The 23,424-nt window shown below is 35.4% G+C and overlaps 2 protein-coding genes across 6 annotated transcripts in view; both read right to left on the bottom strand.

The window, feature by feature from the left end:
• Positions 1-13,971, bottom strand: part of LOC306866352 (GRAM domain-containing protein 4-like) — a 30,686-nt gene extending 16,715 nt beyond the window's left edge. Inside the window, exons 1-4 of one of the 5 annotated variants that reach the window (XM_079411506.1) lie at positions 13,103-13,293; positions 12,011-12,245; positions 5,355-5,562; positions 3,401-3,524 (exon numbers count right to left, since the gene is read on the bottom strand). In XM_079411506.1, the coding sequence (XP_079267632.1) occupies positions 3,401-3,524; positions 5,355-5,562; positions 12,011-12,081 (403 nt within the window). In that variant the 5' untranslated portion in view covers positions 12,082-12,245; positions 13,103-13,293. Of the gene's footprint in view, positions 1-3,400; positions 3,525-5,354; positions 5,563-12,010; positions 12,246-13,102; positions 13,304-13,366 lie in introns of those variants that run through there. The other 4 variants (XM_079411508.1, XM_079411507.1, XM_079411510.1 and 1 more) reach the window with 4 other exon arrangements.
• A 380-nt stretch (positions 13,972-14,351) lies between these two features.
• LOC306866274 (cadherin EGF LAG seven-pass G-type receptor 1-like) overlaps positions 14,352-23,424 on the bottom strand; it is a gene marked incomplete at its 5' end in the record, with an annotated part of 52,067 nt that continues 42,994 nt past the window's right edge. The window contains 11 exons of the mRNA XM_079411366.1: positions 14,352-15,512; positions 15,596-15,866; positions 17,299-17,511; positions 17,621-17,764; positions 17,867-17,961; positions 20,287-20,423; positions 20,538-20,663; positions 21,243-21,369; positions 21,480-21,546; positions 21,669-21,791; positions 23,142-23,316. Coding sequence (XP_079267492.1) covers positions 15,488-15,512; positions 15,596-15,866; positions 17,299-17,511; positions 17,621-17,764; positions 17,867-17,961; positions 20,287-20,423; positions 20,538-20,663; positions 21,243-21,369; positions 21,480-21,546; positions 21,669-21,791; positions 23,142-23,316 — 1,503 coding nt within the window. The 3' untranslated portion in view covers positions 14,352-15,487. The remainder of the gene's footprint in view (positions 15,513-15,595; positions 15,867-17,298; positions 17,512-17,620; positions 17,765-17,866; positions 17,962-20,286; positions 20,424-20,537; positions 20,664-21,242; positions 21,370-21,479; positions 21,547-21,668; positions 21,792-23,141; positions 23,317-23,424) is intronic.

Raw genomic sequence — 23,424 nt, forward strand, 5'->3', positions numbered from 1 at the left:
GCTTGATAAAGACATCTTCATTGCCTTTGCCAGATTCCTTTCTTCACTGAAGCTGTGTGCTGTCTGGCTGACACAGGAAACTTGGGCCTCAGTTCACACTAACTTGGTAAAGCAGAAAAGGCTTGAAAAAAAAAAAAAGATAGCATCTAAAGGCCCATCTACATCAAAGCAATTAAGCATATGAAAGCCTTTCTGACTGACAGCATCCTTTGCACAATCAGCCTCTGCCAAAAAGACCATGGACACAATAGTGGAGACTACACAAAACCAAAGCTAGCTCATCATCATACAGTCATCTGATTAACATTAGTGTGAGAAAATACTGCAATGAATGCCCTTCATAATTGACATGTGTAAATGTGTATATTTGTATTCTATTCTGACTGAGGAGGGAGTCAATAGCGGTCAACACAATTCTATTGTAAAACGGAGACAGCTGCAGCTACCAAAGCGGTCACGTCATATGATCCAAGAACAATGACATGAAGGATGAGAAGCATGAAGATCTGCCTTATGATCTTATAACTGTTTGTTACTGGCCACTATGCCAACATCTCAAGATTCATGCTACTCAAGATCACTGCTTAAGAGCTTTTTGGACTTAACTTTATGATCAGATTCAGAACTGTTAATGGAATACTTGATTGGCATTGAGCAGAGAAATATATGGCCACTAAAATTTACATACACACACACACCCCGATTACACGGATTATACGGTTATGTGGATTTTCTTATTTACATTTACCATTGTCTTTTTTTTTCTACTGATCCCATCATAGATCTGTGATCCATTTTTGGGTCACAATCCACTGATCTACAGGACAGTTCAGATGTGAAAAAGCACAAAAGAGGTTGCAAAACTCATGTAGCATCTCATATAAGCCTGAAGCACTGCTTTGAATCACCTCTACGCTCTCTTGCTAACTCAAAGACAGTGATTCATCAGGTTGTGTCTTTTTTTCTAAAACAGGGAGGCTTCAGTTGTATAACAAACTATTAATAAGTCCAGCCTGCTTTTATGGGCAGCAACAGTTTGGCGGTCCCGATCTGACCTTTTGCTGCTTTCCAGTATTGCAGTGCTTGAGGGCAATGAGCACATACACATACACACAAATACAAACATAGGCTCTAAAAATAGACCAGACACTCCCAACCTCGTAGTACACATCTAATGTTCTGTTTAAACCCATATAATGAATAGGGAAATTTAATTATCATGCGGTGCACAAGATAATATCATACATCAACAATCTGAAAAAAAAAAATTATAAAAGTAATAATTTATTATAACTAATAAAAGGTGATACTTCTCCAAAAAAAAAAAAAAAAAAAAAGTATGCTGGTTCTGTTGTGCGTGTGTCCCGGTATTCCCTATGTTACAGTATGGGGCCCAAATATCCACACTAGTATAGTAATATCAGTCAATTTCGTCTTTGTGGGCACATTTTTTGGTCCCCATGAGGAAAACAGCTAAAAATGCAGAAAGTATTATGCTTTAGGGGTAGGGTTAGGGTAAGGGGATAGAAAATACAGTTTGCACAGAATAAAAAACATCATGACTATGGAGAGTCCCCATAAAATTTGAAAACAAGTGTGTGAGTGTGTGAACCCCAGTGGAGAGCTAATCTCTTCTTCTGAGTCTCTCACTAATTGAGAAGTGGTACAGGTCAGAGGATCAGCAGTAGACATGGTGTGTTTATCGCTGTAAGGTGCATGCAGCTCCAGCATTAATGAGAGTGATCTCACTGCTCAGGGAGATAAACCGACACACACCGTGAGTGATCGCCTATTTAGCTCGTGATATATTACAGATCTGCAGGCCTGAGAGGACAAATCACTTTTCCTGAAGACCTGTTTCTATTACATTCTGGATATGCAAGTTGAAAGTTCATTTTGAAGCATCTGAGATCATGTTCATATAATATAATAACTTGATTCCAAAGCATTTCAAGATATCATAGGTGTGGTTTTAGATAAGCAATTCTTAAAATAAAATAAAACAAATTATAAAGATTATAATTTTATTAAAAGTATATTATTTTAGTTATTTGTTTATTTTTACATTTAAAAATCACAGGCTGGCCAATGAACATTAATTAGGTAAAGCATTTCAAATGTATCATTGGTTTGTTCATTAGGAAGCAATCCAAGAATGCATTGCAACAAGCTCAGCTGAGAAAAAACAAAAGAAAAAACCTCCAAGATGACAGAATGTGTAAAGTGAAATACTGACTGTAAACCGATTTGTATTTATTACATACATTTAAACTAAAAGTATACTATATTTATAAATACTTAATGCTATTTTATTAAGGTAAATTATTAATTTTATTATGGTAGGACACTACATGTGAATAGGCTAAATATTTAATTTAATAGACATCACCATACTTTCCAAAGTTTGTTTAAATATGCAAATGAGGCATTATCTAACTAAATAAGCACTTTGTTTAAATGCAATTTGAACACATTTCCAGAATGGAAATCTAAACGTATAATAAATCCAGATTCAAAATTCTTGCTTCATTTTGTTGAGAAAAGATTTTATTTATTTTATTACTCCAATCAATCAAAAAATAAATTCATTTAAACAAAAACCTTATTTAGAGAAAATGGCCTTTAAAGATATGTATTGTAATTGCAAATAAAGTATAATTACTGTAAAAAAAACACACACAAAAAAAAAAAAAACACACACATTTAAATGTGTATTTTGGATGTTTTCTTTTCACTAGTCTGAAAGTAGTCAAATTATGAAAGCAAAATGGCACATCTCAAAAATTTAGTTTTTGGGGAAAAAAAAAAAAAAAAAAAAAAAAAGATTTTAGCCTGTAGCGTCTTGCCTCAAAAGCAAATATTTACAACAATTATAATTATAATACACTTTAATACAATTATGTACTTGAATATTTAGAATTATAAAGATTTTTTTTTTTTTTTTTTTTTACAAAATTAGATTTTTGTATCATTTTTCATTTTTTATCATATATTTTTTATACTGTATGTATTTTTAATACAATTATATTATTTCATTGTAATTTTTGTATTACATTTAAGTCACAGCCTGGCTCATGAATATTAATTAGTAATGTAAAATCAGCCCAGAAGTTCTATCCGATTTGCTGAAAGTGGCCTCTAACCATATTAGAATCACTGTTCATTTCCACTTTCGTTGAGTACACTCACGCAACCAGTCCCATGACAATTAACATGCAGACAGAATCAGAGCTTATAGCACAATGCCTCAAACGACAATGGCACCATGATAGGCTATAAAATCTGAGAGAAAAAAAAAAAAAAAAAAAAGCAACAGAGCAGGATGTTTATCTGAGGAGCTGTGATAATCATTTAGAAAGATGTAACCATGTAAAATAAGAATGCTGTGGAAATTACTCACGAAGAAAGTGCTTTTCCAGTAAGGCTATCTCCAGGTGACCTTTGACCTCATTGAGTCGGTCGGCATCACTCATCTTGTAGTCCTGGATGGGAGCAGCAGACATGGTGAGAGTCCCTGAACCAGCCTGGAAAGAGAAAATATGAGAAGCTTAGAAGTTCATAAAGGTTCACAGCAATGGCAACATTAAATAGCTGTTAAGGTTCAATTAAACATCAGAATGATCATCTAATGGACATTCTCTTTAATCGAACAATACTGAATATGGTCACGTTACAGTCTCATAAATGAGAGTCCATTAGCATCTGTGGCTCCAGCCTGCCAGAGACATTACAGCATCGTCTTCACAGAGGTTCAGCATAACCAGCATTGGACAAATCACGGCTCTAGTCACCAACTGGACACCAGTGCGGCAGCTGTAACCATAGTGACCAGCTCACGAGCTCACAGAGACACAACAGATCTCTTAGGTAAGCTTTCCTGTGCTTATCAAATTAGGCGCAGCAAATGCAATTTCTTTGAAAATGTGCTTGGACGAGGCCGCCCTATATAAAACCGGTAATAACATAATTTTGTCCAATCAGTTCTTTTCTTGTAAAAAGTCATGCAAAACACTAAAGGTCAGTGCCAAACACAGGGTGGCGTCAGAAACAAACGAGCACAGGAAAAGATAGTCTTAAAAACAATCTTTGTAAAGCTGCACTAAGGCCTGTGAAGTCTGTGGATGTGAACGACAGAGGGCAATCTCAGCTGCAACAACAGGAAGAGGTCATTTATACAGAAAGAAATACACTGAAGCAAATGGATGTTTGGGCTGAAAATCTGTTGGGAATTTGGCTGTTTGTCTCTTAATACAAGGCAAAGAACAGAAACGAAATGCAGGCTGGAAGCGAGTCACTGGAATACATGTTTTTTTATTGCTACTATTATTAATAATATTATTCCGAGTATCTGTTCATAAAACTCAAAGGAATATTTTATTGATATATTCACATTTCTATAAAAACCCCAGTTATAAATAAATAAATATTAGTTATGCATTAACAGTGGAAGTCTATGGGAAACTATTGCATGGTAGTCTACAGACTTCCACTGTAATTGCATTACTATGCGTTTTATTTTATTTTTTATTTTATTATTCTGTACTCCCATTGTAAGCAAGTTGTCAAAAAAGTGAAACCTCATTCACAACCAATTTCATTTCACACAGCATTTTCATCAAACAGGAGATTCAAATGAAAAAAAATTAAGAATGGGACTTTTATTTTGACAATTCTACCAATCTGGAATTGATTGGATGGTGAAAAGTGGGCGTTACAGAATAATATATACTAGAATAAGCAGATCTGAATTAGTCCTATACTGTGTAAATTTACTGGCTTGGATATTTGAATCTCATTTTGCAAAATGAATTAATTTTCTTTTTTTTTCATTTTCAAGTCATTTCGTTCATTTGAGCAGAATAAATCAAATGTTAAATTTTGGATAGCCAAATTTTCCAAACATCTGCTTGCAATAACATTCCGGGGAAAAATTCAGAAATTCACAACTTTATAAAAGATAAGAAATAAAGTAAAATAAGCCCACAAATGCAATGTTTACTAACTGTAACGGTAACAAGAGTAAAAGCTAACTACCCACTTGTTTAAAACATTTGAGAATTATGAACTAATTTCTGTATCCAATATAGATGGGCTGTCACGTCATGTGAAAAATGAACAAAAGAAATTCAGGCCAGGGAAGAAATTTGGACATTAAGTAAATAATAATTTCTTGTTCAACTGAATGGCTTTTTATTACTGATGACTGTTATCATTTTTCACAATCTATCGCATCTCTACATTTTTCTACAGAGACAAACACCACAACCGCATTTTTAAAAACAAAATGCATTCAGCACTTTGACAGATTCTCCTATGATATGATATTTCCCACAGATGAAAAAAACATCACTTACAGGCTCTCGTTGCTCTTCTGTTTCTTTGATGGAGCTCCGGTGTTTTACTGGGACGTCGTCATTACATTCGCTGTCAGATGCGTTGGGGGACTCAGCAAGGTCCAGGAACTCATCTCGCTTCGGTCCTCTGAATCTTATCTTATCCAATCGCTTTAGCATGTTCAACACAGAGACCTGTGTCTTTATCTTAACATGGCGGGTGGCAACCCTGTAAGGACAAAAGCAGCTTTTGAAACAGAAGAAATGTTGCACAACACTTCATGATAAATATATCATTATCATTTAGACCAAGTTCTGTTTTTTCATTTCTTAATTGCACACGTTGAAAAAGAAAAGTACCATAAAATGAATATTTACACTCTTTTAAAGGCAAAACATACTTTTAGTATGCCATCTTATTGTCCAAGTCAAACCCAGCAGTGGAGTAAGACAAAGCCAGCCATTCTTGGCTAAAGAAGTCGGCTCAGGAATAATGTGCAACTGACAGTCACTCGCTTACACAATAATGGTCTCTCTGCACCGGGTATTGAGGCCTGTGAACTGTAGAGGCAATAATGGGCCGCTTGAACTGGCTGTGAGAAATTGCTACAATCTCAAAGAGATCACCCGATGTCGGACTAGTGTGGCGCAGGACCCTGTTCTGTACAGTATGTGGGTCAGAGGTAGAGGCCCCACGATCGTTTCGGCTCATAGCAAGACCCCTGTACGCAGCTGATTGTGACGGTTTGATGCATGAGGGAAACCAGACATTGATTTCAAACTTCTCCGATCTAAAAGTGATTGTTACTCACCATGTCCTTCCAAATCGGTTTAAGTATAAACTTCCAATTTCTGAAATTATCATTTAGGCTGCTTTTGTGAACTGGATTAACGGATTCTTTGAAAAGATTTGACTTAAAATCTGTAAATATTGAACATATAGATTGATAGTGGATAATTAATTGTATAAGTTCATTTTCACAATTTTTATTTTGAAAGTACCTTTGTTGTCATTCAACACTCATTGTACTTTATAACATTGTGATGTCTAAATTCACTCATAGCAGAAGCTTGGTTTTGTGCTCAGTGACCCATTTTTATGTTGTTTTTAAGATTTGTTTTTGGATTATTTCCAGCTGGAAGATCCAAACATGGCCCATTATAAGATTTCTAACAGAGTCAGTCACTTATTGATTTTTGATCTGTTGGTATTTGATAGAATCAGTGATGCCATGTGTCTAAACAAGATGTCCAGGACCTCCAGGATAAATATTGGCCCACAACATCAAAAATACAGCAGTATATTTCATTGTACACATGGGGTACTTTTTATCCCTGTGTTCACTAAACCCAACTTGAGTGTTTGCAGCTAAAAAGCTAAATTTTTAATTACATCTGACCATAGAAGCCAGTCCCATTTGAAGTTCCAGTCGTGTCTGACAACTGAATATGCTGGAGATTGTTTTTGGTGAAAGCATTTTCTTTTCTTGATTTTTTTCTTGAAGCCCTCTCAGACAACTCAAACTCTCCTTCTCACCGTGCATTGGGACGATATAGACACATGTCCTCTTCCAGACAGATTCATAACATTTTCTGTTGATTGGAAATTCTTAATTATTGCCCTGATGGTGGAAATGGGAATTTTCTTAAAGCCACTTTCTAATTTATGAAGCTCAATTATCTTTTGTACGTCAGAAATGTATTCTTTGGTTTTTCTCATTGTGATGGATGATTCATTTGGAATTTGGCCTTTGTTTTGTTTTCCCTCCTATTTATATTTCTGTGAAACAGGAAGCCATGGCTGGATCATTTCAAGTTCATAATCACGCTGGTGTGCTCAAAATTGTGAATATGAATGGGAATATATTTAAGATTTATTTTACTCATAAGAATTTCTAGGGGTACCAGTAATTGTGTCCAACATGTATTTGAGAAAACATTTCATAATGATATTTCCCCCCATTTTAAATTCTTATTCTCCAGTGAAAGCTTAGATTGTGATTTTAAAAAATAAAAGATCAAAAGAATTAATGCAGATTTATTTTCACAGCCGCCTTTGATCATATTTACCAACAATTCTGTATTTACTATAGTATATAATCCAAAAGTTGGATTATATACACGACTTGGCTTCGAAGTCAAGTAGTGATGTCTGAGTTAGCTACACATCTGATTAATCTAATAGGATTGCGTTGGGATTATGTATTTACATGCAGCTGAATGCGCTGCATATTAAAGTGAAAGTGACGTGACATACGGCAAAGTATGGTGACCCATTGGAATTCGTGCTCTGCATTTAACCCATCCAAAGTGGACACACACAGCAGTGAACACACACCCGGAGCAGTGGGCTCAAGGGCACCGCAGTCGTGGTATTGAGGGCGGAGAGAGAGCTGTACATTCACTCCCCCCCACCTACAATCCCTGCCGGCCCGAGACTCGAACCCGCAACCTTTGGATTGAGTCCGACTCTCTAACCATTAGGCCACAACTTGCCACAGTATGTATATATATGTATATCACTCAGTTTGTGACGTCGCGACATGCCCAGACTCGCGCCCGCGGTCCCGCGCTGTCTCCATCATTCATTAGAGTTCGAGATGAGTTCAAAGCGGCAAGAAACTCTTCACTCCTTTTTTACGAAGAAGTCAAGCAGCGTAAGTTGGCATGTGGGATCCGAATAGTGTTGCACAATGTTGAGTGACTCTGCCTATTGCTCTTGTTGAATAATTAGCAAGCTTTTATGTTCATTATATGGAGAAAAAAAAGCTGCCTGGACAAACATGCACTTATTTATTTTCAGTGTATTTTTCCGTAACTCTTTTGTAACGTCTTTTATTTTAACACGTATGTATGTTATCAGAACCCTTCAAATAAGAATAAACATAATGTTGAACTGAGATTTTACAGCGTTTGCAGCATTGTGACATGTTTAACTCTGCCAATACTATACATGATGTATTTCAATCAAACATGCAAGCACTGATCTGATACAGGACCGATCTTCATTTAGGGGTGCTCTGTCATTATTGCACTAATTTGACGTTTTTATGTGTTGTCAAGAATGAACAAGAAACAATCAGCCTAGGTTTGTTAGGACAGAATTAGGACGGCACACAGTGACAGGTGAGAAGAGTGGCTTTTAACACCTGGCTGTTTTTACATTGTATAAAATCTATTAATACACAAGTGTTTGTAGGATTATATATGGACCAATCATAGAAAACACATAATTAGTCAAATATAGAAAAATAATAAATAACATTAGTATGATGAACAACTTCTCAGCTATCATTTTTAACTACAGTAGGTAATTATTAGCTTGCATATTGGTTGTTTATTAGCACTTAAGAACATATTATTCTGTATTCTTCATGACCATATTCTGCATCCCATTATCCCAAATTTAACAACTACAACGACTACCTTACAAGCCATTAATAAGCAGTAAATGAAGAGTTTATTGATGCAAAAGTCATAGTTAATAGTGAATGTGTTTATCATTCTAAAGTGTTAAATAATAATTTAGGATAAAAATGATTGGTTATTGTCCAGCAGTGTATTTAATGTGTTATTTTCTTCTGTATGTCACTATTCCCTGTATGTACATGTTTCAAACACTGCTTTATTTGCTGTAGACAGAGGCAGAAGTGAATTCACAGTTGAGAGTGAATGAGGCAGAGAGTTTCAGTGAGGCTTCAGAGGTAAAGATTATTTACAGCATTGTCTATGATAAGATATTTCTTTTAACAGACTAATCAGACTAATGTATAATAGAACAGAACAGAATAAAGTAGTATGTGAATGTGCAAGTATCCATTACTGTGTGCCATGTACTGTACATACAACACACACAAAATACAATCTGAAATATGTAAACAATAGTACCCTTATAAGGACATCTTTGTAACTTATACTCAAAAAGGTGCATATTAGTACCTTAGAGTACCAATATGTACCGTAATGTACAACTATGAAACTTTTTGGGGTAGATAAGGTACAAAGATGTGCTTTTAAGGGTACTGTCCCAGTGACAAGCTGTTGTATTTCTTTCTTTCTTTTTCTATTTATATTTTATAATCATATATAATAATATAATCATAAAGCATATTAAGCAAAAAGGTATGATTTAAAAATAAAACCTGTCAATTAGACAAGGGTTAACTGAAAAAATACAACAACAAAAAAACAGGTATAACACTAGACATTCCGTCCCCCCCACTTTTGAAATGATGGCTACGCCCCTGAATGCAACAGTGATGTTTTTATTTCGTATGGCTTCGAAAACATGCAGGCAATTTTAGGAATCACTTGATAATGTAGATGAAAATATAGCACAAATCTGCCACAAACATTAATGACATAAGTATTATAATCAGAACTTTATAGAATGTGAAATCTATAGTAAATCCTGTCCTTGCCCGTGTATTAGCGCGCTGTTTAAAGCGCATCACGGCAGTAGCGCTCTCTCTCGCTATAGCGTGTAACTTAAAGTTCACTGGCATATGCATCCTTTTGTGTAGATACAAGTTGTAATGTTACGTTTATGTTATGTATCTAGGTTTCTAAGTTATCTGATTAATATCATAGGAAGCGTCATAGAACGGGTTTCAGTTTATTGGCATAAAGTCAGCTTCACCTCAGGCAGCTATTCTTTTTTAGATGCTTCTTTTTTAATAAAATTGCTGCATCATAATCTAGCATCTAATCATGTGTTTATGTTTTCATAGACTTGTTTTCATGTCATTTTTATGTTTAACATTCATTTTCATAACAGCCTTCAGATATTTTCATTATCTCCATTACGGCCGCCCCCGATTAATCGTTTTTTTAAACCTATCGATGATTGAAATAAGAAACTGCCAAAAATGCCCATTCCTAATACTCATGGAAAGACGCAGGTCATGAACTATTGTGCTCTTCCTCAGGCAATGTCTTAAATGTCTTTGTGTATCTAAAACAAAAACCCTGAGAATGCTGAGACTAAAGCACTAACACAGCTCCGCAACATGTGACTGGATTGATATATATATATATATAAAAATCTCTCCAGGAACCAAAGGCCCATGGTGTTGTACAAAATAATGCCATTGGTGTTCCAAACTCTGCATTCCCTGCAGTTAGTTGACCTTACAGCAAACAAAGCAGGCCTGGGAACAAAACTGATGTATGCGTGCCAAGACACTCAAAACCTTCAGCCGAGTTCTAATTTCACTTCCAGAGCTCAGACAACATAATGACAGGACTGAGGTTTAACGCCAGCCATCTTGTTCTCAAGCAGCCTGAGTTAGGCATCCTGTGAATTAGAAAGGGACTTTTTTTTTGATAATAAGCAGACGCTCATGCAGCTCACACAAGGGAAAGGGAAATAGCTTGCGCGGATGATATTTATCACCCGTGTCTAGATTTGTCAGCTTTACAATGTTTTAACTCATTAGAACGCATCATTTTATGAGAAGTTATGACAGGGTGTAAAACTTCAAAACTAATCATGTCCTCTTCATACAAAAGTTTTGCTTTGGGGAAAAAGTACTACAGTAAATCAGGCCTACAGTATAATAAACATCCTCTGCTCTCTTATGTTCCATAGTGTAAGAAAATAACTTCTTTAATGGAACAGTTTGCCCAAAAATGACACATGATCTTAAGGGAATAGGGTTTGCATGCAAACTTTTTATTTTATGGTCAAATGAAAAAATTATATATATATATATATATATATATATATATAGAGAGAGAGAGAGAGAGAGAGAGAGAGAGAGAGAGAGAGAGAGAGAGAGAGAGAGAGAGAGATCTAGGATAAAGGATCCCCTCTGAAGGCCAAATACACAGAATTGGGAGAATGTTTTGAGACAAGTGGTTGAGCAAGTCTGATTTGTTCAGGGTGGAGCATGAGTTTAACTTTCCCACTCCTCACTCGTCTGTTCGAGCTCTATCAACAATCAACCTACAAATGTTCCTATTAAGTTATGAAAAACATTTTTTTTTCTGAATTCTGGGAATGATACTTTTAAATGTTTTCTGAACCATCTTAAACTAATAAGTTTTAACATAAAAGAATATTAAGCCCTGTCGGTGCGGATAGCCTCATGGTTAGTGCGCAGATATGTAAAGCAACGGTGCTAACGGCGACCCAGGTTCGATTACAGTCTCGTGGTCCTTTAATGATCGTGTTCCCCTCTCTCCGCCCAATGCTTTCCTGTGTCCTCTATACTGTCTTATCACATTAAAGGCATTAAAAAGCCCATACATATAACTTTAAGAAAGTTTTGGTTTTACACAACTGCTATGGTAAGCATACCGTGTGCGTGATGCAAATGTCATCAGCATAGTGCACAAGTAAGTGTAAGAGCTCATTATTTTAGCCACCATACAATATACGCTTAGCTCGAACATTAATTAGTTTTTCCATAAGTGGATCGCACACGGCCGCAAAGGGGGCGCTTGCGAGCACCCTTCTGAACGTAAAAATGACGAATGAGACACCCTATGGTCTCGTGGACTTAACGGACACACGCATGCGACTGCCACTGTATGTCCGTAAGACCGCAAGTGCGCATTAAGTGTTCCATTTGGGACAGGGCCTTTGTTGAGTAGAAGTCTGCCGAAGAGTCGCCGTGAATGGACAAGTTTGACCCATGCACAATAACACCTAGTGGACTCTCAGCAACATTTACCTGGCTCCAACTGTTGCATGCATGGATGTCCTTGGACCCTCCTGCTGACGAAATTTACATCGTGTAGACATTGCGTGGAGTATACATGGTCTAAGTATACTTTGGGCTTACAAGCACACAAGGACGTATGCCATTTAGGACAGGGCCATGGAAAGACTGCGTGTTTGGCTCTACGCATGCGCAAAGCGTTTGCGCCAAATCTGAAGTATACTTTGGGCTTCAGACGAATGTCCAACTAAAAAGTTTCAGAAAAACATTCCATAAACAACGTATAAATGCTTTGCTAACATTCCCCAAATGTTATTAAAGACCAGATAACTTTGAAAGAACATTAACTTCACAGGAAGTAGTAACTTTGCGAGAACCTTGTTAGCGTGTCAACCAAAGTTCTGAAAACGTTCTCTCTATTAACTGGGAAAGTATAATTAACAAGTCTGTTTTACAATATAAAACAAAACAACATTCTGTGACTATGATTCTATGCTGTACTCTATTCAAAACGCCACTATATTGTAACGCAGCACGCACTTTTAGGCTACATTAACACCCATTACAATTACATCATAGGAAAACACCATGACTACCTCAACTATTTTCTCAGAACTGAGGCCACCGAGCGACTCTCCCTTCACTCTCCCCTACTCTGACAGCGAGTTTAGCGGTCAGGCTGCTCGTCTGTGCTTCCTTCGACACCGACATTGTGCTAGACATCTCCATTCCCCCATCCTCTCTAAACACCATTAGCCCCTATTGTCATACCCTCTGCAGCGTGCAGCCTATTATGAGTTAGCAATGTTTTGCGCATTTATACATTTTTCCTCGTGTACTGCACTCTCTAGTTAAATAATATCAACAAGCGTCTTATTTGCACGTTTTATTTCCAAGCATTCTGCATCTCCATCACCTCACCGTGTAGTTCAAGTTGGATCTCGTCAATAAAACATCGAGGATTGACACAGTTGCACCATCAATAGATTGCCGATTAATGCCTTGACCTAAAAGCCCTTCGTCACTACGAAACATCTTCTAGATCGATGCCGTGGAGAATGGCGGCTTTCGTGCGCGTGCTAAATATTGGAAATCGTTTCTTACCTCGTCTTGAGGCTAAGGGATGGTTGTCACATTAAGCCACAAAATGTATTAAATAAAACCGTGAAATAAACATGTGTACTGAAAACAGCTGCAGCTGAGCGAAACTACAAAGAATATGGCACATTCGCGCTGTAAATGAGTTTGAGGATTCGAATTCGAACGCAACAATGTAACAAAAGCTTCTTCAATCTGACACATTGTAACATGCGCCCCGCCCGCCGCGGGATTAACACCCAGAAAGGGGAAGAAAGTTTTCTTACCCACCTTGCACGGAATTCGTAATTAAGTTTCATTAACAGGAAGGCATGAATATTCGAGCTTCGCCCCGCTCCGTCGACACCTGCTACCAGCTCGATGAGAAACCCGACGTAAAATAGCCAAGCGGACACATTGATCCACCGATGCGATTCACTGTGCTGTCAGATGTTATTTCCAGCGTTACTGCAGATTACAATCGCATGCAAACGGCACACCATCATTTGGGGTTCGTTTCAATCTGTTGTTGATATCCAGGGAGACTCACTTCACACCAGGAAATTTCGTCAATGACAGCCACAGAAGCTCTTAAAGGGGCCGTTAATTGACACTCGTCTCTTATCAAATAGAAACGCTCTCAAATCTTCCTTCTTCGTGATTCGTGAATGAAGTCAAATGTGCTCAAATTAGAGTATGTATTTTGAATATTAAACAACAATAGAGGGCCTATTGTGTCTTAACAAGCGAGGTGGACATTAATCCCATAACTGTCAATCCATGCGCCATATACGCACGCGAGGGTGTATGATTTATCTTTAATTCTTTTGAAGTTTACTTGTTTGGACGCGAACATACGCCTTTATGTCTAGACGGCTATGTGACAGGTCTGGTTTGACTCGTTTTGGGGTGTTTGCACTGCAGTTAGCCTCGACCACTGGATGAGTGTTTGTCCACTAGCTGGCGCGCAAGGGCAGATCATTGTTTTTCATTTTAAACATCTGAACTGTCAGAGAAAACATGCTGTGTTAATCACACATTATATTTTCTATCTAAATTTTAAAATGTTATATTTGACTTATTTATTCTACACTTCACTACACAATACTAGCAAAACACTTCCAAATACTACAATGGGAATTACCATGGTATTACCACAAACTTTTGAACAGTAGTGTACCTTGAAGGAATTTTATTATAGCAAAATAATATCAGAGCAATATTACTAGAGTCATTTTTGTGAGGGGGAAAAAAAGATACAACATCATACAGATTTTGAATTAAATCTTTTAAATTCATTTATTTACAATGTTCAAATGTTTTAGTGCGAATAGTAAGAATATAAATACCTTATTTTACATGCTGGTATCTTTATCTACGAGCTTTGACAAGTAATGGAGGTATTTCATGGATACACATTTAATCTATTTCATGTGATCATGTGTGTTCACCTTTGGACTACTGATCAATAAATGCTTCTAAACTATTACAGATTACATAGTTACTGACCTGATATCACTTTCACATAGACTGACCTTTAACATGAGTAAAAACAAAAGAACGGTTCCCTGAATGTTTCAGTCTATCCTATTTACACAAGACGTTTGGCAGAGCTATAAAATAGTCGACAGGCACTTTAGGAATCTTTTGATTCTTTGTTGGTAATTTAGATGCAGAGCAATCAAAACAAAACACTGTTTTTCTATGTACAGCACTGGCAGAGACTCTAAGCCATGCTGAACATAAGCTGTAAAATACTGTCAGAGGTAATCACTGTAAAGCACAACTGCCCATTGAACCCAATGACAGACAGTGTGTATGATGTCATCTTCATACTAATAATTAATCTGAAACATAACTGGGGGAAAGAACATTCAGACGTTTGGGGCAAACAAATAAAACCATGAATTAAGCTACATCTGTTTAAAAATGCACAGTATAAAACACACAATATAAACATTCAAAACAGTGCTGTAAAAAATACCACAGTAAACATAAATATTCAATATTGGCATCACAATGAAATCCTAATTTACAATTTTACAAATAAACCTATTACACATCTAAAATACAAAATGTCACTATAAACATTACTTACACATCATAAGTCATCTGTTTATGACTGATGAATTCGGGAATAAACTGTACAAATGCTAAATAATATCAAAGTCTGTAACTCCAGATCAGCTTTATCCATTTCGATGTCAGAAAACTTTTCTGCTCAACTTGGTACACTGTAGCACTTTGGAATGCTGGGATAGCTAGTGCCCGGCTTCCTTTTGTATTATATGAATCTTTATAAATACTAAAAACAACTTCAGAGCAGGACAATGTTGTGCTTTAATACTAGTGGGGACACAGAAACTGGATCAAAACCGCTCCAGTTCATTCAGCGTCCTTCAAGGTGAAGACTCAGATTGATGTTTCATTGCTGCCACTATCAAGAGAAAGAAAGAGTGGTGTTACAATCAGAATGTGACCAATTAAATCCTACTGATCAGCATTTGACCTCCAACTCACTCCGAATCAAAGTCTTCATCCGCCATGGTGACGGGGCTCGTGCCCAGCTCCACGGTCATCCCGTTCAGTGCAGACTGAGGTGGTAATGGAGGTGGTTTGATGATGATGCTGTTGGCCTCAGTTCCTGAGCGAACCCCCTCGTTTGACCCCACCGATGGAGTCTTTCGAGGGATCTGGGGTGGGTTGTAGTCACTGAGCTTCTCTCTCAAGCGGTTCTTCATGTTCTTGTCCGTCAGTGGGGGTGGATATGTGATCTTGTTCTTTAAAATGCCTAATAAAAGTGAAATGATAATATAATATATAATATTTTAATAGAATATATAAATGCGATATCAGCACGTCTCCACACAGTAAACATAATATACATATATATTTGTTTTTTTGGTGTTTGTCTTAGTGTTACGTTAGAATCATTATTACCTTTATACCTTTTGTTCTTTAATATTTTGAATTGTTTTAGCTTTATTTTTTGTTTTGTTTTTCATTGAATTTTGTTGTATGCATTTGTCATTTTTTTATTTCTTTATTTTTTTAAATGTGTATAGGTAGTATTTATAAAGTTTTAGCTTTTAGTTTTGGATCTGTTTTTAGTTGTTTTAATACTACAATTGATTGCTTCTGTCATCCTCATTTGTAAGTAAATTTGGATAAAAGCGTCTGCTAAATGACTAAATAAAAATAATAAAAATACATGTATGTATGTATATATATATATATATATATATATATATATATATATACACATACATACATATACACACACACACACACACACATATATATATATATATATATATATATATATAGGTGCTGTCAAACGATTAATCGCATCCAAAATAAAAAAAATTTGTTTACATATGTATTATGTGTATATAAATACACACATATGCATGTATTTAAGAAAAGCATGTTATGTTTATATTTTAAATATATTTTTATATAATATAAATTATATGAATATAAATATATACATGTAAATAGATGTAAATATTTTCAAAATATATAATGTATGTGTGTTTATTTATACATACACATAATAAATGTACACAGTAAACACACATATATTATGTAAACAAAAACTTTAATTTTGGATGCGATTAATCGTTTGCCATAATACAGAATATTTTAATAGAACTAATAACAATAAAAAAAAAATTCTAGTTTTTTATTCTAGTTTGAAAAAAACAAAACAAAATTATATATATATATATATATATATATATATATATATATATATATATATATATATATATATATATATATACATATACATACATGCATATATATATACATACATACATATATATATACATACATACATATATATACAAATAAGAGATGAATTATTTTACAGTACTCTATTTTCTATTAAATTATTAAATATTATTTTAATATTGGTTATCTTGTTCTTTTAAATACCTAATAAAGGTGCTAATATAATACAATATAATACAGAATATTTTAATATATATATATATATAAAATGTAGATAAATATTATCTAATAAATTATTATATATTATTATACTATTATTAATTACTAACATATAATAAATACATGTATTATGCATGCAGGAAGAACATTTATTTTTCAAGTACTAAAATGGTTTAATTCACTTGTTTTATAAATTTTTTTCCCTCTAGTTTTTCTAGTTTTAGTTTTTAAGTATTAATTTTAATATAGTTTAAGTAGTTGTCGCTCACCTCTTCTGGGTAACTGGTTGCTGTTTGGCTGACTGGGTGAACTCTCACTTTGAGACACATCTCCATTGTGATTTAATGTATTCCCTTGATGAAGCTCCACATTCACTTTAGTTTCCACGCGCAGTTTCTCTGGACCACCCGGCTCCTCACTTTCACTGGCTGTGGGTGGCTCCTGCGGCCAGTATGGCTTCCCTTGATTGGACACAGCATCAACTGCAGAACAACATGAGTAAAGTTATCAAAAATCCAAGTTTAAATATAAATAAAATTAATAAAACACTTAAAAGAGCATGTCAGAGTTGACAGAAGAGACTGCAAGCACCTTTAGGAGTGCTATGGATGGGGGTTCTCTCGTTATTCCATTTGGTCCTGGAGTGCCTGACCTCGTCCTCACTGTCCGAGGAGTGGGAGGAAGCGTTGGAGCTGCTGTGTTCATCTACTGAGAGCTCACTGTCCGAATCAGAGTCTGAAACAGAAAATTATTATTCAGAAGTTATGACACCAGCTGAGCCTTCAATGGTCTTAAAAATAGTTGCATAATGCTCCTAAGTGATATTTCTGTCCTCACCTTCTGCCTTTTTACTCTTGTGGAAAAAGAGCGATGAGTCTCCTTCATCATGCCCCACATTTCCACCATTAGATGATACGCTGCGTTTCTTCTCCCTGAGTGAAAACAACATTAAATCTATAAATTATTACAACCCGAATTCCAGAAATGTTGGGACGTTTTTAAATTTGAATAAAATGAAAACTAAAAGACTTTCAAATCACATGAGCCAATATTTTATTCACAATAGAACATAGAGAACATAAATGTTTAAATGGAGAAATTTTACACTTTTATCCACTAAATGAGCTAATTTCAAATTTGATGCCTGCTACATGTCTCAAAAAAGTTGGCAGAGGGGCAACAAAGAGCTGAAAACGCAAAAATGTTTGAAAAGATTCAGCTGGGAGAACATCTAGCAACTAATTAAGTTAATTGACATCAGGTCTGTAACTTGATTAGCTATAAAAGGGATGTCTTAGAGAGGCAGAGTCTCTCAGAAGTAAAGATGGGCAGAGGCTCTCCAATCTGTGAAAGAGTGCGTAAAAAATTTGTGGAATACTTTACAAACAACGTTCCTCAATGTCAAATTGCAAAGGCTTTGCAAATCTCATCATCTACAGTGCATAACATCATCAAAAGATTCAGAGAAACTGGAGAAATCTCTGTGCATAAGGGACAAGGCCGAAGACCTTTGTTGGATGCATCACTCATTGGCATGATTCTGTTATTGACATTACTAAATGGGCCCAGGAATACTTCCAGAAACCACTGTCGGTAAACAATTCGCCGTGCCATCTGCAGATGCCAATTAAAGCTCTATCATGCAAAAAGGAAGCCATATGTGAACATGCGCCGTCGTGTCCTGTGGGCCAAGGCTCATTTAAAATGGACTGTTTCAAAGTGGAAAAGTGTTCTATGGTCAGACGAGTCCAAATTTGACATTCTTGTTGGAAATCACGGATGCTGTGTCCTTCGGGCTAAAGAGAAGGGAGACCTTCCAGCGTGTTATCAGCATTCAGTTCAAAAGCCAGCATCTCTGATGGTATGGGGGTGCATAAGTGCATACGGTATGGGCAGCTTGCATGTTTTGGAAGGCACTATGAATGCTGGAAGGTATATAAAGGTTTTAGAGCAACATATGCTCCCCTCCAGACGACGTGTATTTCAATAGGACAATGCAAAACCATATACTGCAGCTATTTCAACAGCATTGCTTCGTAGTAGAAGAGTCCGGGTGCTGAATTGGCCTGCCTGCAGTACAGATCTTTCACTTATAGAGAACATTTGATGCATCGTTAAATGAAAAATACAACAAAGACGACCATGAACTCTTCAGTTGCTGGAAACCTATATCAGGCAAGAATAGGACCAAATTCCAACACCAAAACTCCAGAAACTCATAACCTCGATGTCCAGACGTCTTCAAACTGTTTTGAAAAGAGGAGATGCTGCACCATGGTAAACATGCCCCCATCCCAACTAGTCTGAGACCTGTAGCAGGCATCAAATTTGAAATGAGCTCATTTTGTGCATAAAATTTAAAAATTTCTCAGTCTAAACATTTGTTATGTTATCTGTGTTCTATTGTGAATAAAATATTGGCTCATGTGATTTGAAATTATTTTAGTTTTCATTTTATTCAAATTTAAAAAAACGTCCCAACATTTCCGGAATTTGGGTTGTACATAATTATCATTCCATTAAGCGTAGTCACACTAAAGTTATTCAGTGACAGTAAGTTGCATGTGAAATGTTCACAAATGCAGCTACCAATATAGCAATATTACAGTTATGACAACCAGAATTTCTTCTTTCATTAGTTAATAACATTTTCTCTGTAAATGTCATATGCTTTAACGCTACGCTTTGTAGTTAAAAGTGTGTCTGAGAGATCAAATGAATCAACAAATGAATCAACACATCAACACGCATTGGATCCAATATAAGATCTATGTAACAGATGACACTGTGCTGTGAATTAAAATACTGTAGGGCTCGGTTAGTGGTTATGGTAAAAAATATAAAATATAAATATGGCTAAAGTGGACCCACTGATAGTCATAATTAACTTAGTGTCAAGTACAGATATTCAATGGAGTGACCTAAAAACCGAGTACCCCTTTGAGAAGTTCACGCACAATATAACAGGTAATAATTGGTGCAAATAGGTTAGTGAAACAGGCAAATACTGCATGAGTTCATAATTCCAGATATATTTAGACCATTAATATATGAGAGAAAAGGTCTGTGGAAGTTCAAATGATACATTTTTCGCGTTTTAAGAGGTTAATGAGGAGGTATGGAGATGTTTTACATTAGTATTTCAAATGATGCATTGTTTTATTACATGGATGTTTAAGTAATACTTGATTCTGATTGGTCAGTTATAGTATTCAATATAAAATAACTAAAATCGTAATTCACTCCTGGTATATTACCTGAGTGTGGAAACAAGGTAGCTGCTGCCGTGACTCTTGCCTGATCTAATAGAGGTCTCTAGAGAAACAGTGGACTCTCCAATAGTGGTCCGGTACAGACCTCCATCCTCCATGTAGACGTCACCATTAAGAGAACGCTGGGATGACAGATGAAGAAACTCACTGTTAGTGATTCATCAGCAAATACACTGGGCCTATACATGAATCTTTACACCTTTAATTCACTTATTTAATGTATGTGTCAAACTCACTGTGAGTAAAGTAGCCCGTGTTGTACTGGGATCTTCAACTGGTACTTTCTTCCCTGTAAAGACACTTTTCAGGTTCCTCCTCACATCTTTGTTGAGAATACAGTGGAAAAAGAAGATGCAAATGCCCTGGAATTAAAAAAGTACACATCATTACTGAATGATTACATACATAAAAAAATGGTCATAATACACAAACAAAACTGTTTGTTAAAGAACAATTCAATCCTATATGGTTTGTAATAAACACATTAAGTAAATCCCATTGATTAATTTCCATTGCATTGCATTTAATGTTACATTTTTATTAATATTTTACCTCATCTTTTTTATTTTAACCTTCATTTCACATGTTTTTTACTTCAATTTTCTCTTTCTGTATTGTTCATTTAGTAGCATCAACAAGAACAACAATAATTATTATTTAATTACTATATAGCCTGACAATTTTATCGATGCAGGATTGTTGACTAACTTGACTGGACTGTATTTAATTTAACATTTTATTTAATTATTTGGTTTTCTTATAATTATATTATTTCATAGTTATTAAAATAAACAATAAAGCGATGAGGTGAAAGGTATAATAACATGAGGTAAAAATAATAATAAAAGTTTCCGGAAAAAAAAAAACTGTTAAGTAAATAATTAGACACATTAAATAAATGGTAAAAATAAATAAATTTCACAGCACATGACCATATCTACCTGTAAGCAGCTGAGGATGGCAAAGAGGTAGTGGAAGGACAGCACATCACTGTTGACTGCCATTAGACCCAGCAGCCAGGTGGCGCTGATGAGCAACAGGAGCAGGAAGGCCACACGAAGAGCTGAGCTGCACAAGAGCAAATGAGAAAGATGAAAAAGACGAGCTTTTATCTGCTTCAGGCCATTTGTATTTCTGTATTGTTCAGTTTGACCTTTAAGCTTTCTCGCTGAACTTACATTGCTCCTGACTTTTCTGTTCGATGGCGCCGTCCACACGAGGCTTTGGCTGCCAGCACAATTAGGACTGTATTTATCTGTTAAACAAAGAGGGTTGTTTTGCATTATTTACTCAAAGCCAAATACATCAGTTGGGAGATGGAAAGCAAAGCAGTGCTTCCACTATGTTAAATAAGATACAGAAAATACACAAACTGACCAGCACTACTATGGAGATTGGTCCTGTGATGCTCCAGATAAGAGTGTCATAAACAGAGAGCCAGCAGAAGTCAGGGTTTCCATAACCCTGAGGATCCAAACCCACAGCCAGACCTGAGAAGAGACATCAAGCAGCAACAAGATTTAAAGGGGGTTTGGGTGGTTTTGAGTGTGTGTCTGAGATATATATATATATATATATAAAGAGAGAGAGAAATGCTTAAAAAAATGGATGACTATGCTAGTAGATTTTCAAACAAGCTAATTTTTTAAGTGAATTCTGATTCAATATTTTGAAAAAATTCAGTCAGTAATTTACTGTACTTCAATATTGAAAAGTTGGAGGTGCTAGGATGTTTTTATGTTTTAGAAAGAAGTCTCTTATGTTTACCAAGGCTACATTTATTTGACAGTAAAACAGTAATTAATTACTATTTAATATAACTGTATAAATTAAAACATTTAATATAACTGTTTTCTATTAATATTATTCTAAAATGTAATTTATTTCTATGATGCAAAGCTGATTTTTCAGCATCATTACTCCAGCCTTTAGTGTCACATGATCCTTCAGAAATCATTCTAATATGCAGATTTTCTGCATATTTCAGTTTTTCTGGATCCTTTGATGAACACAAAGTTCAAACGTACAGAATTTTTTAAATAAAAATCTTTTGTAACATTATAAAAAATACTGTCATGTTTGATTAATTTAATGCACCTTTGCTGAATAAAAAGTATTAATTTCTTAAATGAATCTTACCGACCCCAAACTTTTGAATGGTAGTGTATAACACAGTATATTCTACATATTCGTGCTGTCAAATCAATTAATCATGATTAATCACATCCAAAATAAACATTTGTGTTAACATAATATGTTTGTGTACTGTGCATATTATATGCATATATAAATGCACACACATACACAATATATTTAAGAAATATTTACATATACACACAAACATAAAATATGAAGAGTTTATTTGCAAATACAGATAACTGTTTTTTTTTAAAAACCATGTTTTTTATGTTATCATGTTTTTTTGTGTTTTATTGAGTTAGTTAGCTGTATTTTTTAGTTATTTTTTACCCTAATCAAAATAACCCAACTGCAGTTTGATTGAGATTAATTGGAATGCACAATGAAAAAACATGATTTTTGAAAATTGTTAAAAACAGAGTTATCTTTTTCTGCAAATTAACTCTTCATATATAGTATTTCTTCAATATATACATGTAATTGTGTGTACACACACACACAATATGTAAACACAAACTTTTATTTTGGATGCGATTAATTGTGATTAATCTATTTGACAGGACTACAACATATATAATTTATACAAAACATGTTAACTATATATTTTACAAATAATAGCTTAAAAATATAGCTAGGTAGATGTGTCCCCTAGCTCAAACTATGCCCTATGAGTTAGTGAGCAACTGAGTATCTTACAGTACCAGTGATAATAGCAGGAATCCCCCAGCCGATGGCGTAGTAGAAGCGCATGTGGCCCTGGTTGATGTTACGCATCTCGGTCAGTATGCGATATATGTGCAGCCCCTCCACAAACATCCAGGCAAATGCACACATGTACGAATAATGTAGCAGAATGGCCACAACTGTACATACAAACTACAAATAAGGCAAGAAACAGAAATGTTTAGTATAACATAGAATCGTATAAGATAAAATAAAATAATGCTGTTGATATTATAATCTAAAAACTCTCCAGACTGCTCA

The sequence above is a fragment of the Barbus barbus genome, assembly GCF_936440315.1.
Source record: "Barbus barbus genome assembly, chromosome: 48".
NCBI classification, from domain to species: Eukaryota; Metazoa; Chordata; class Actinopteri; order Cypriniformes; family Cyprinidae; genus Barbus; species Barbus barbus.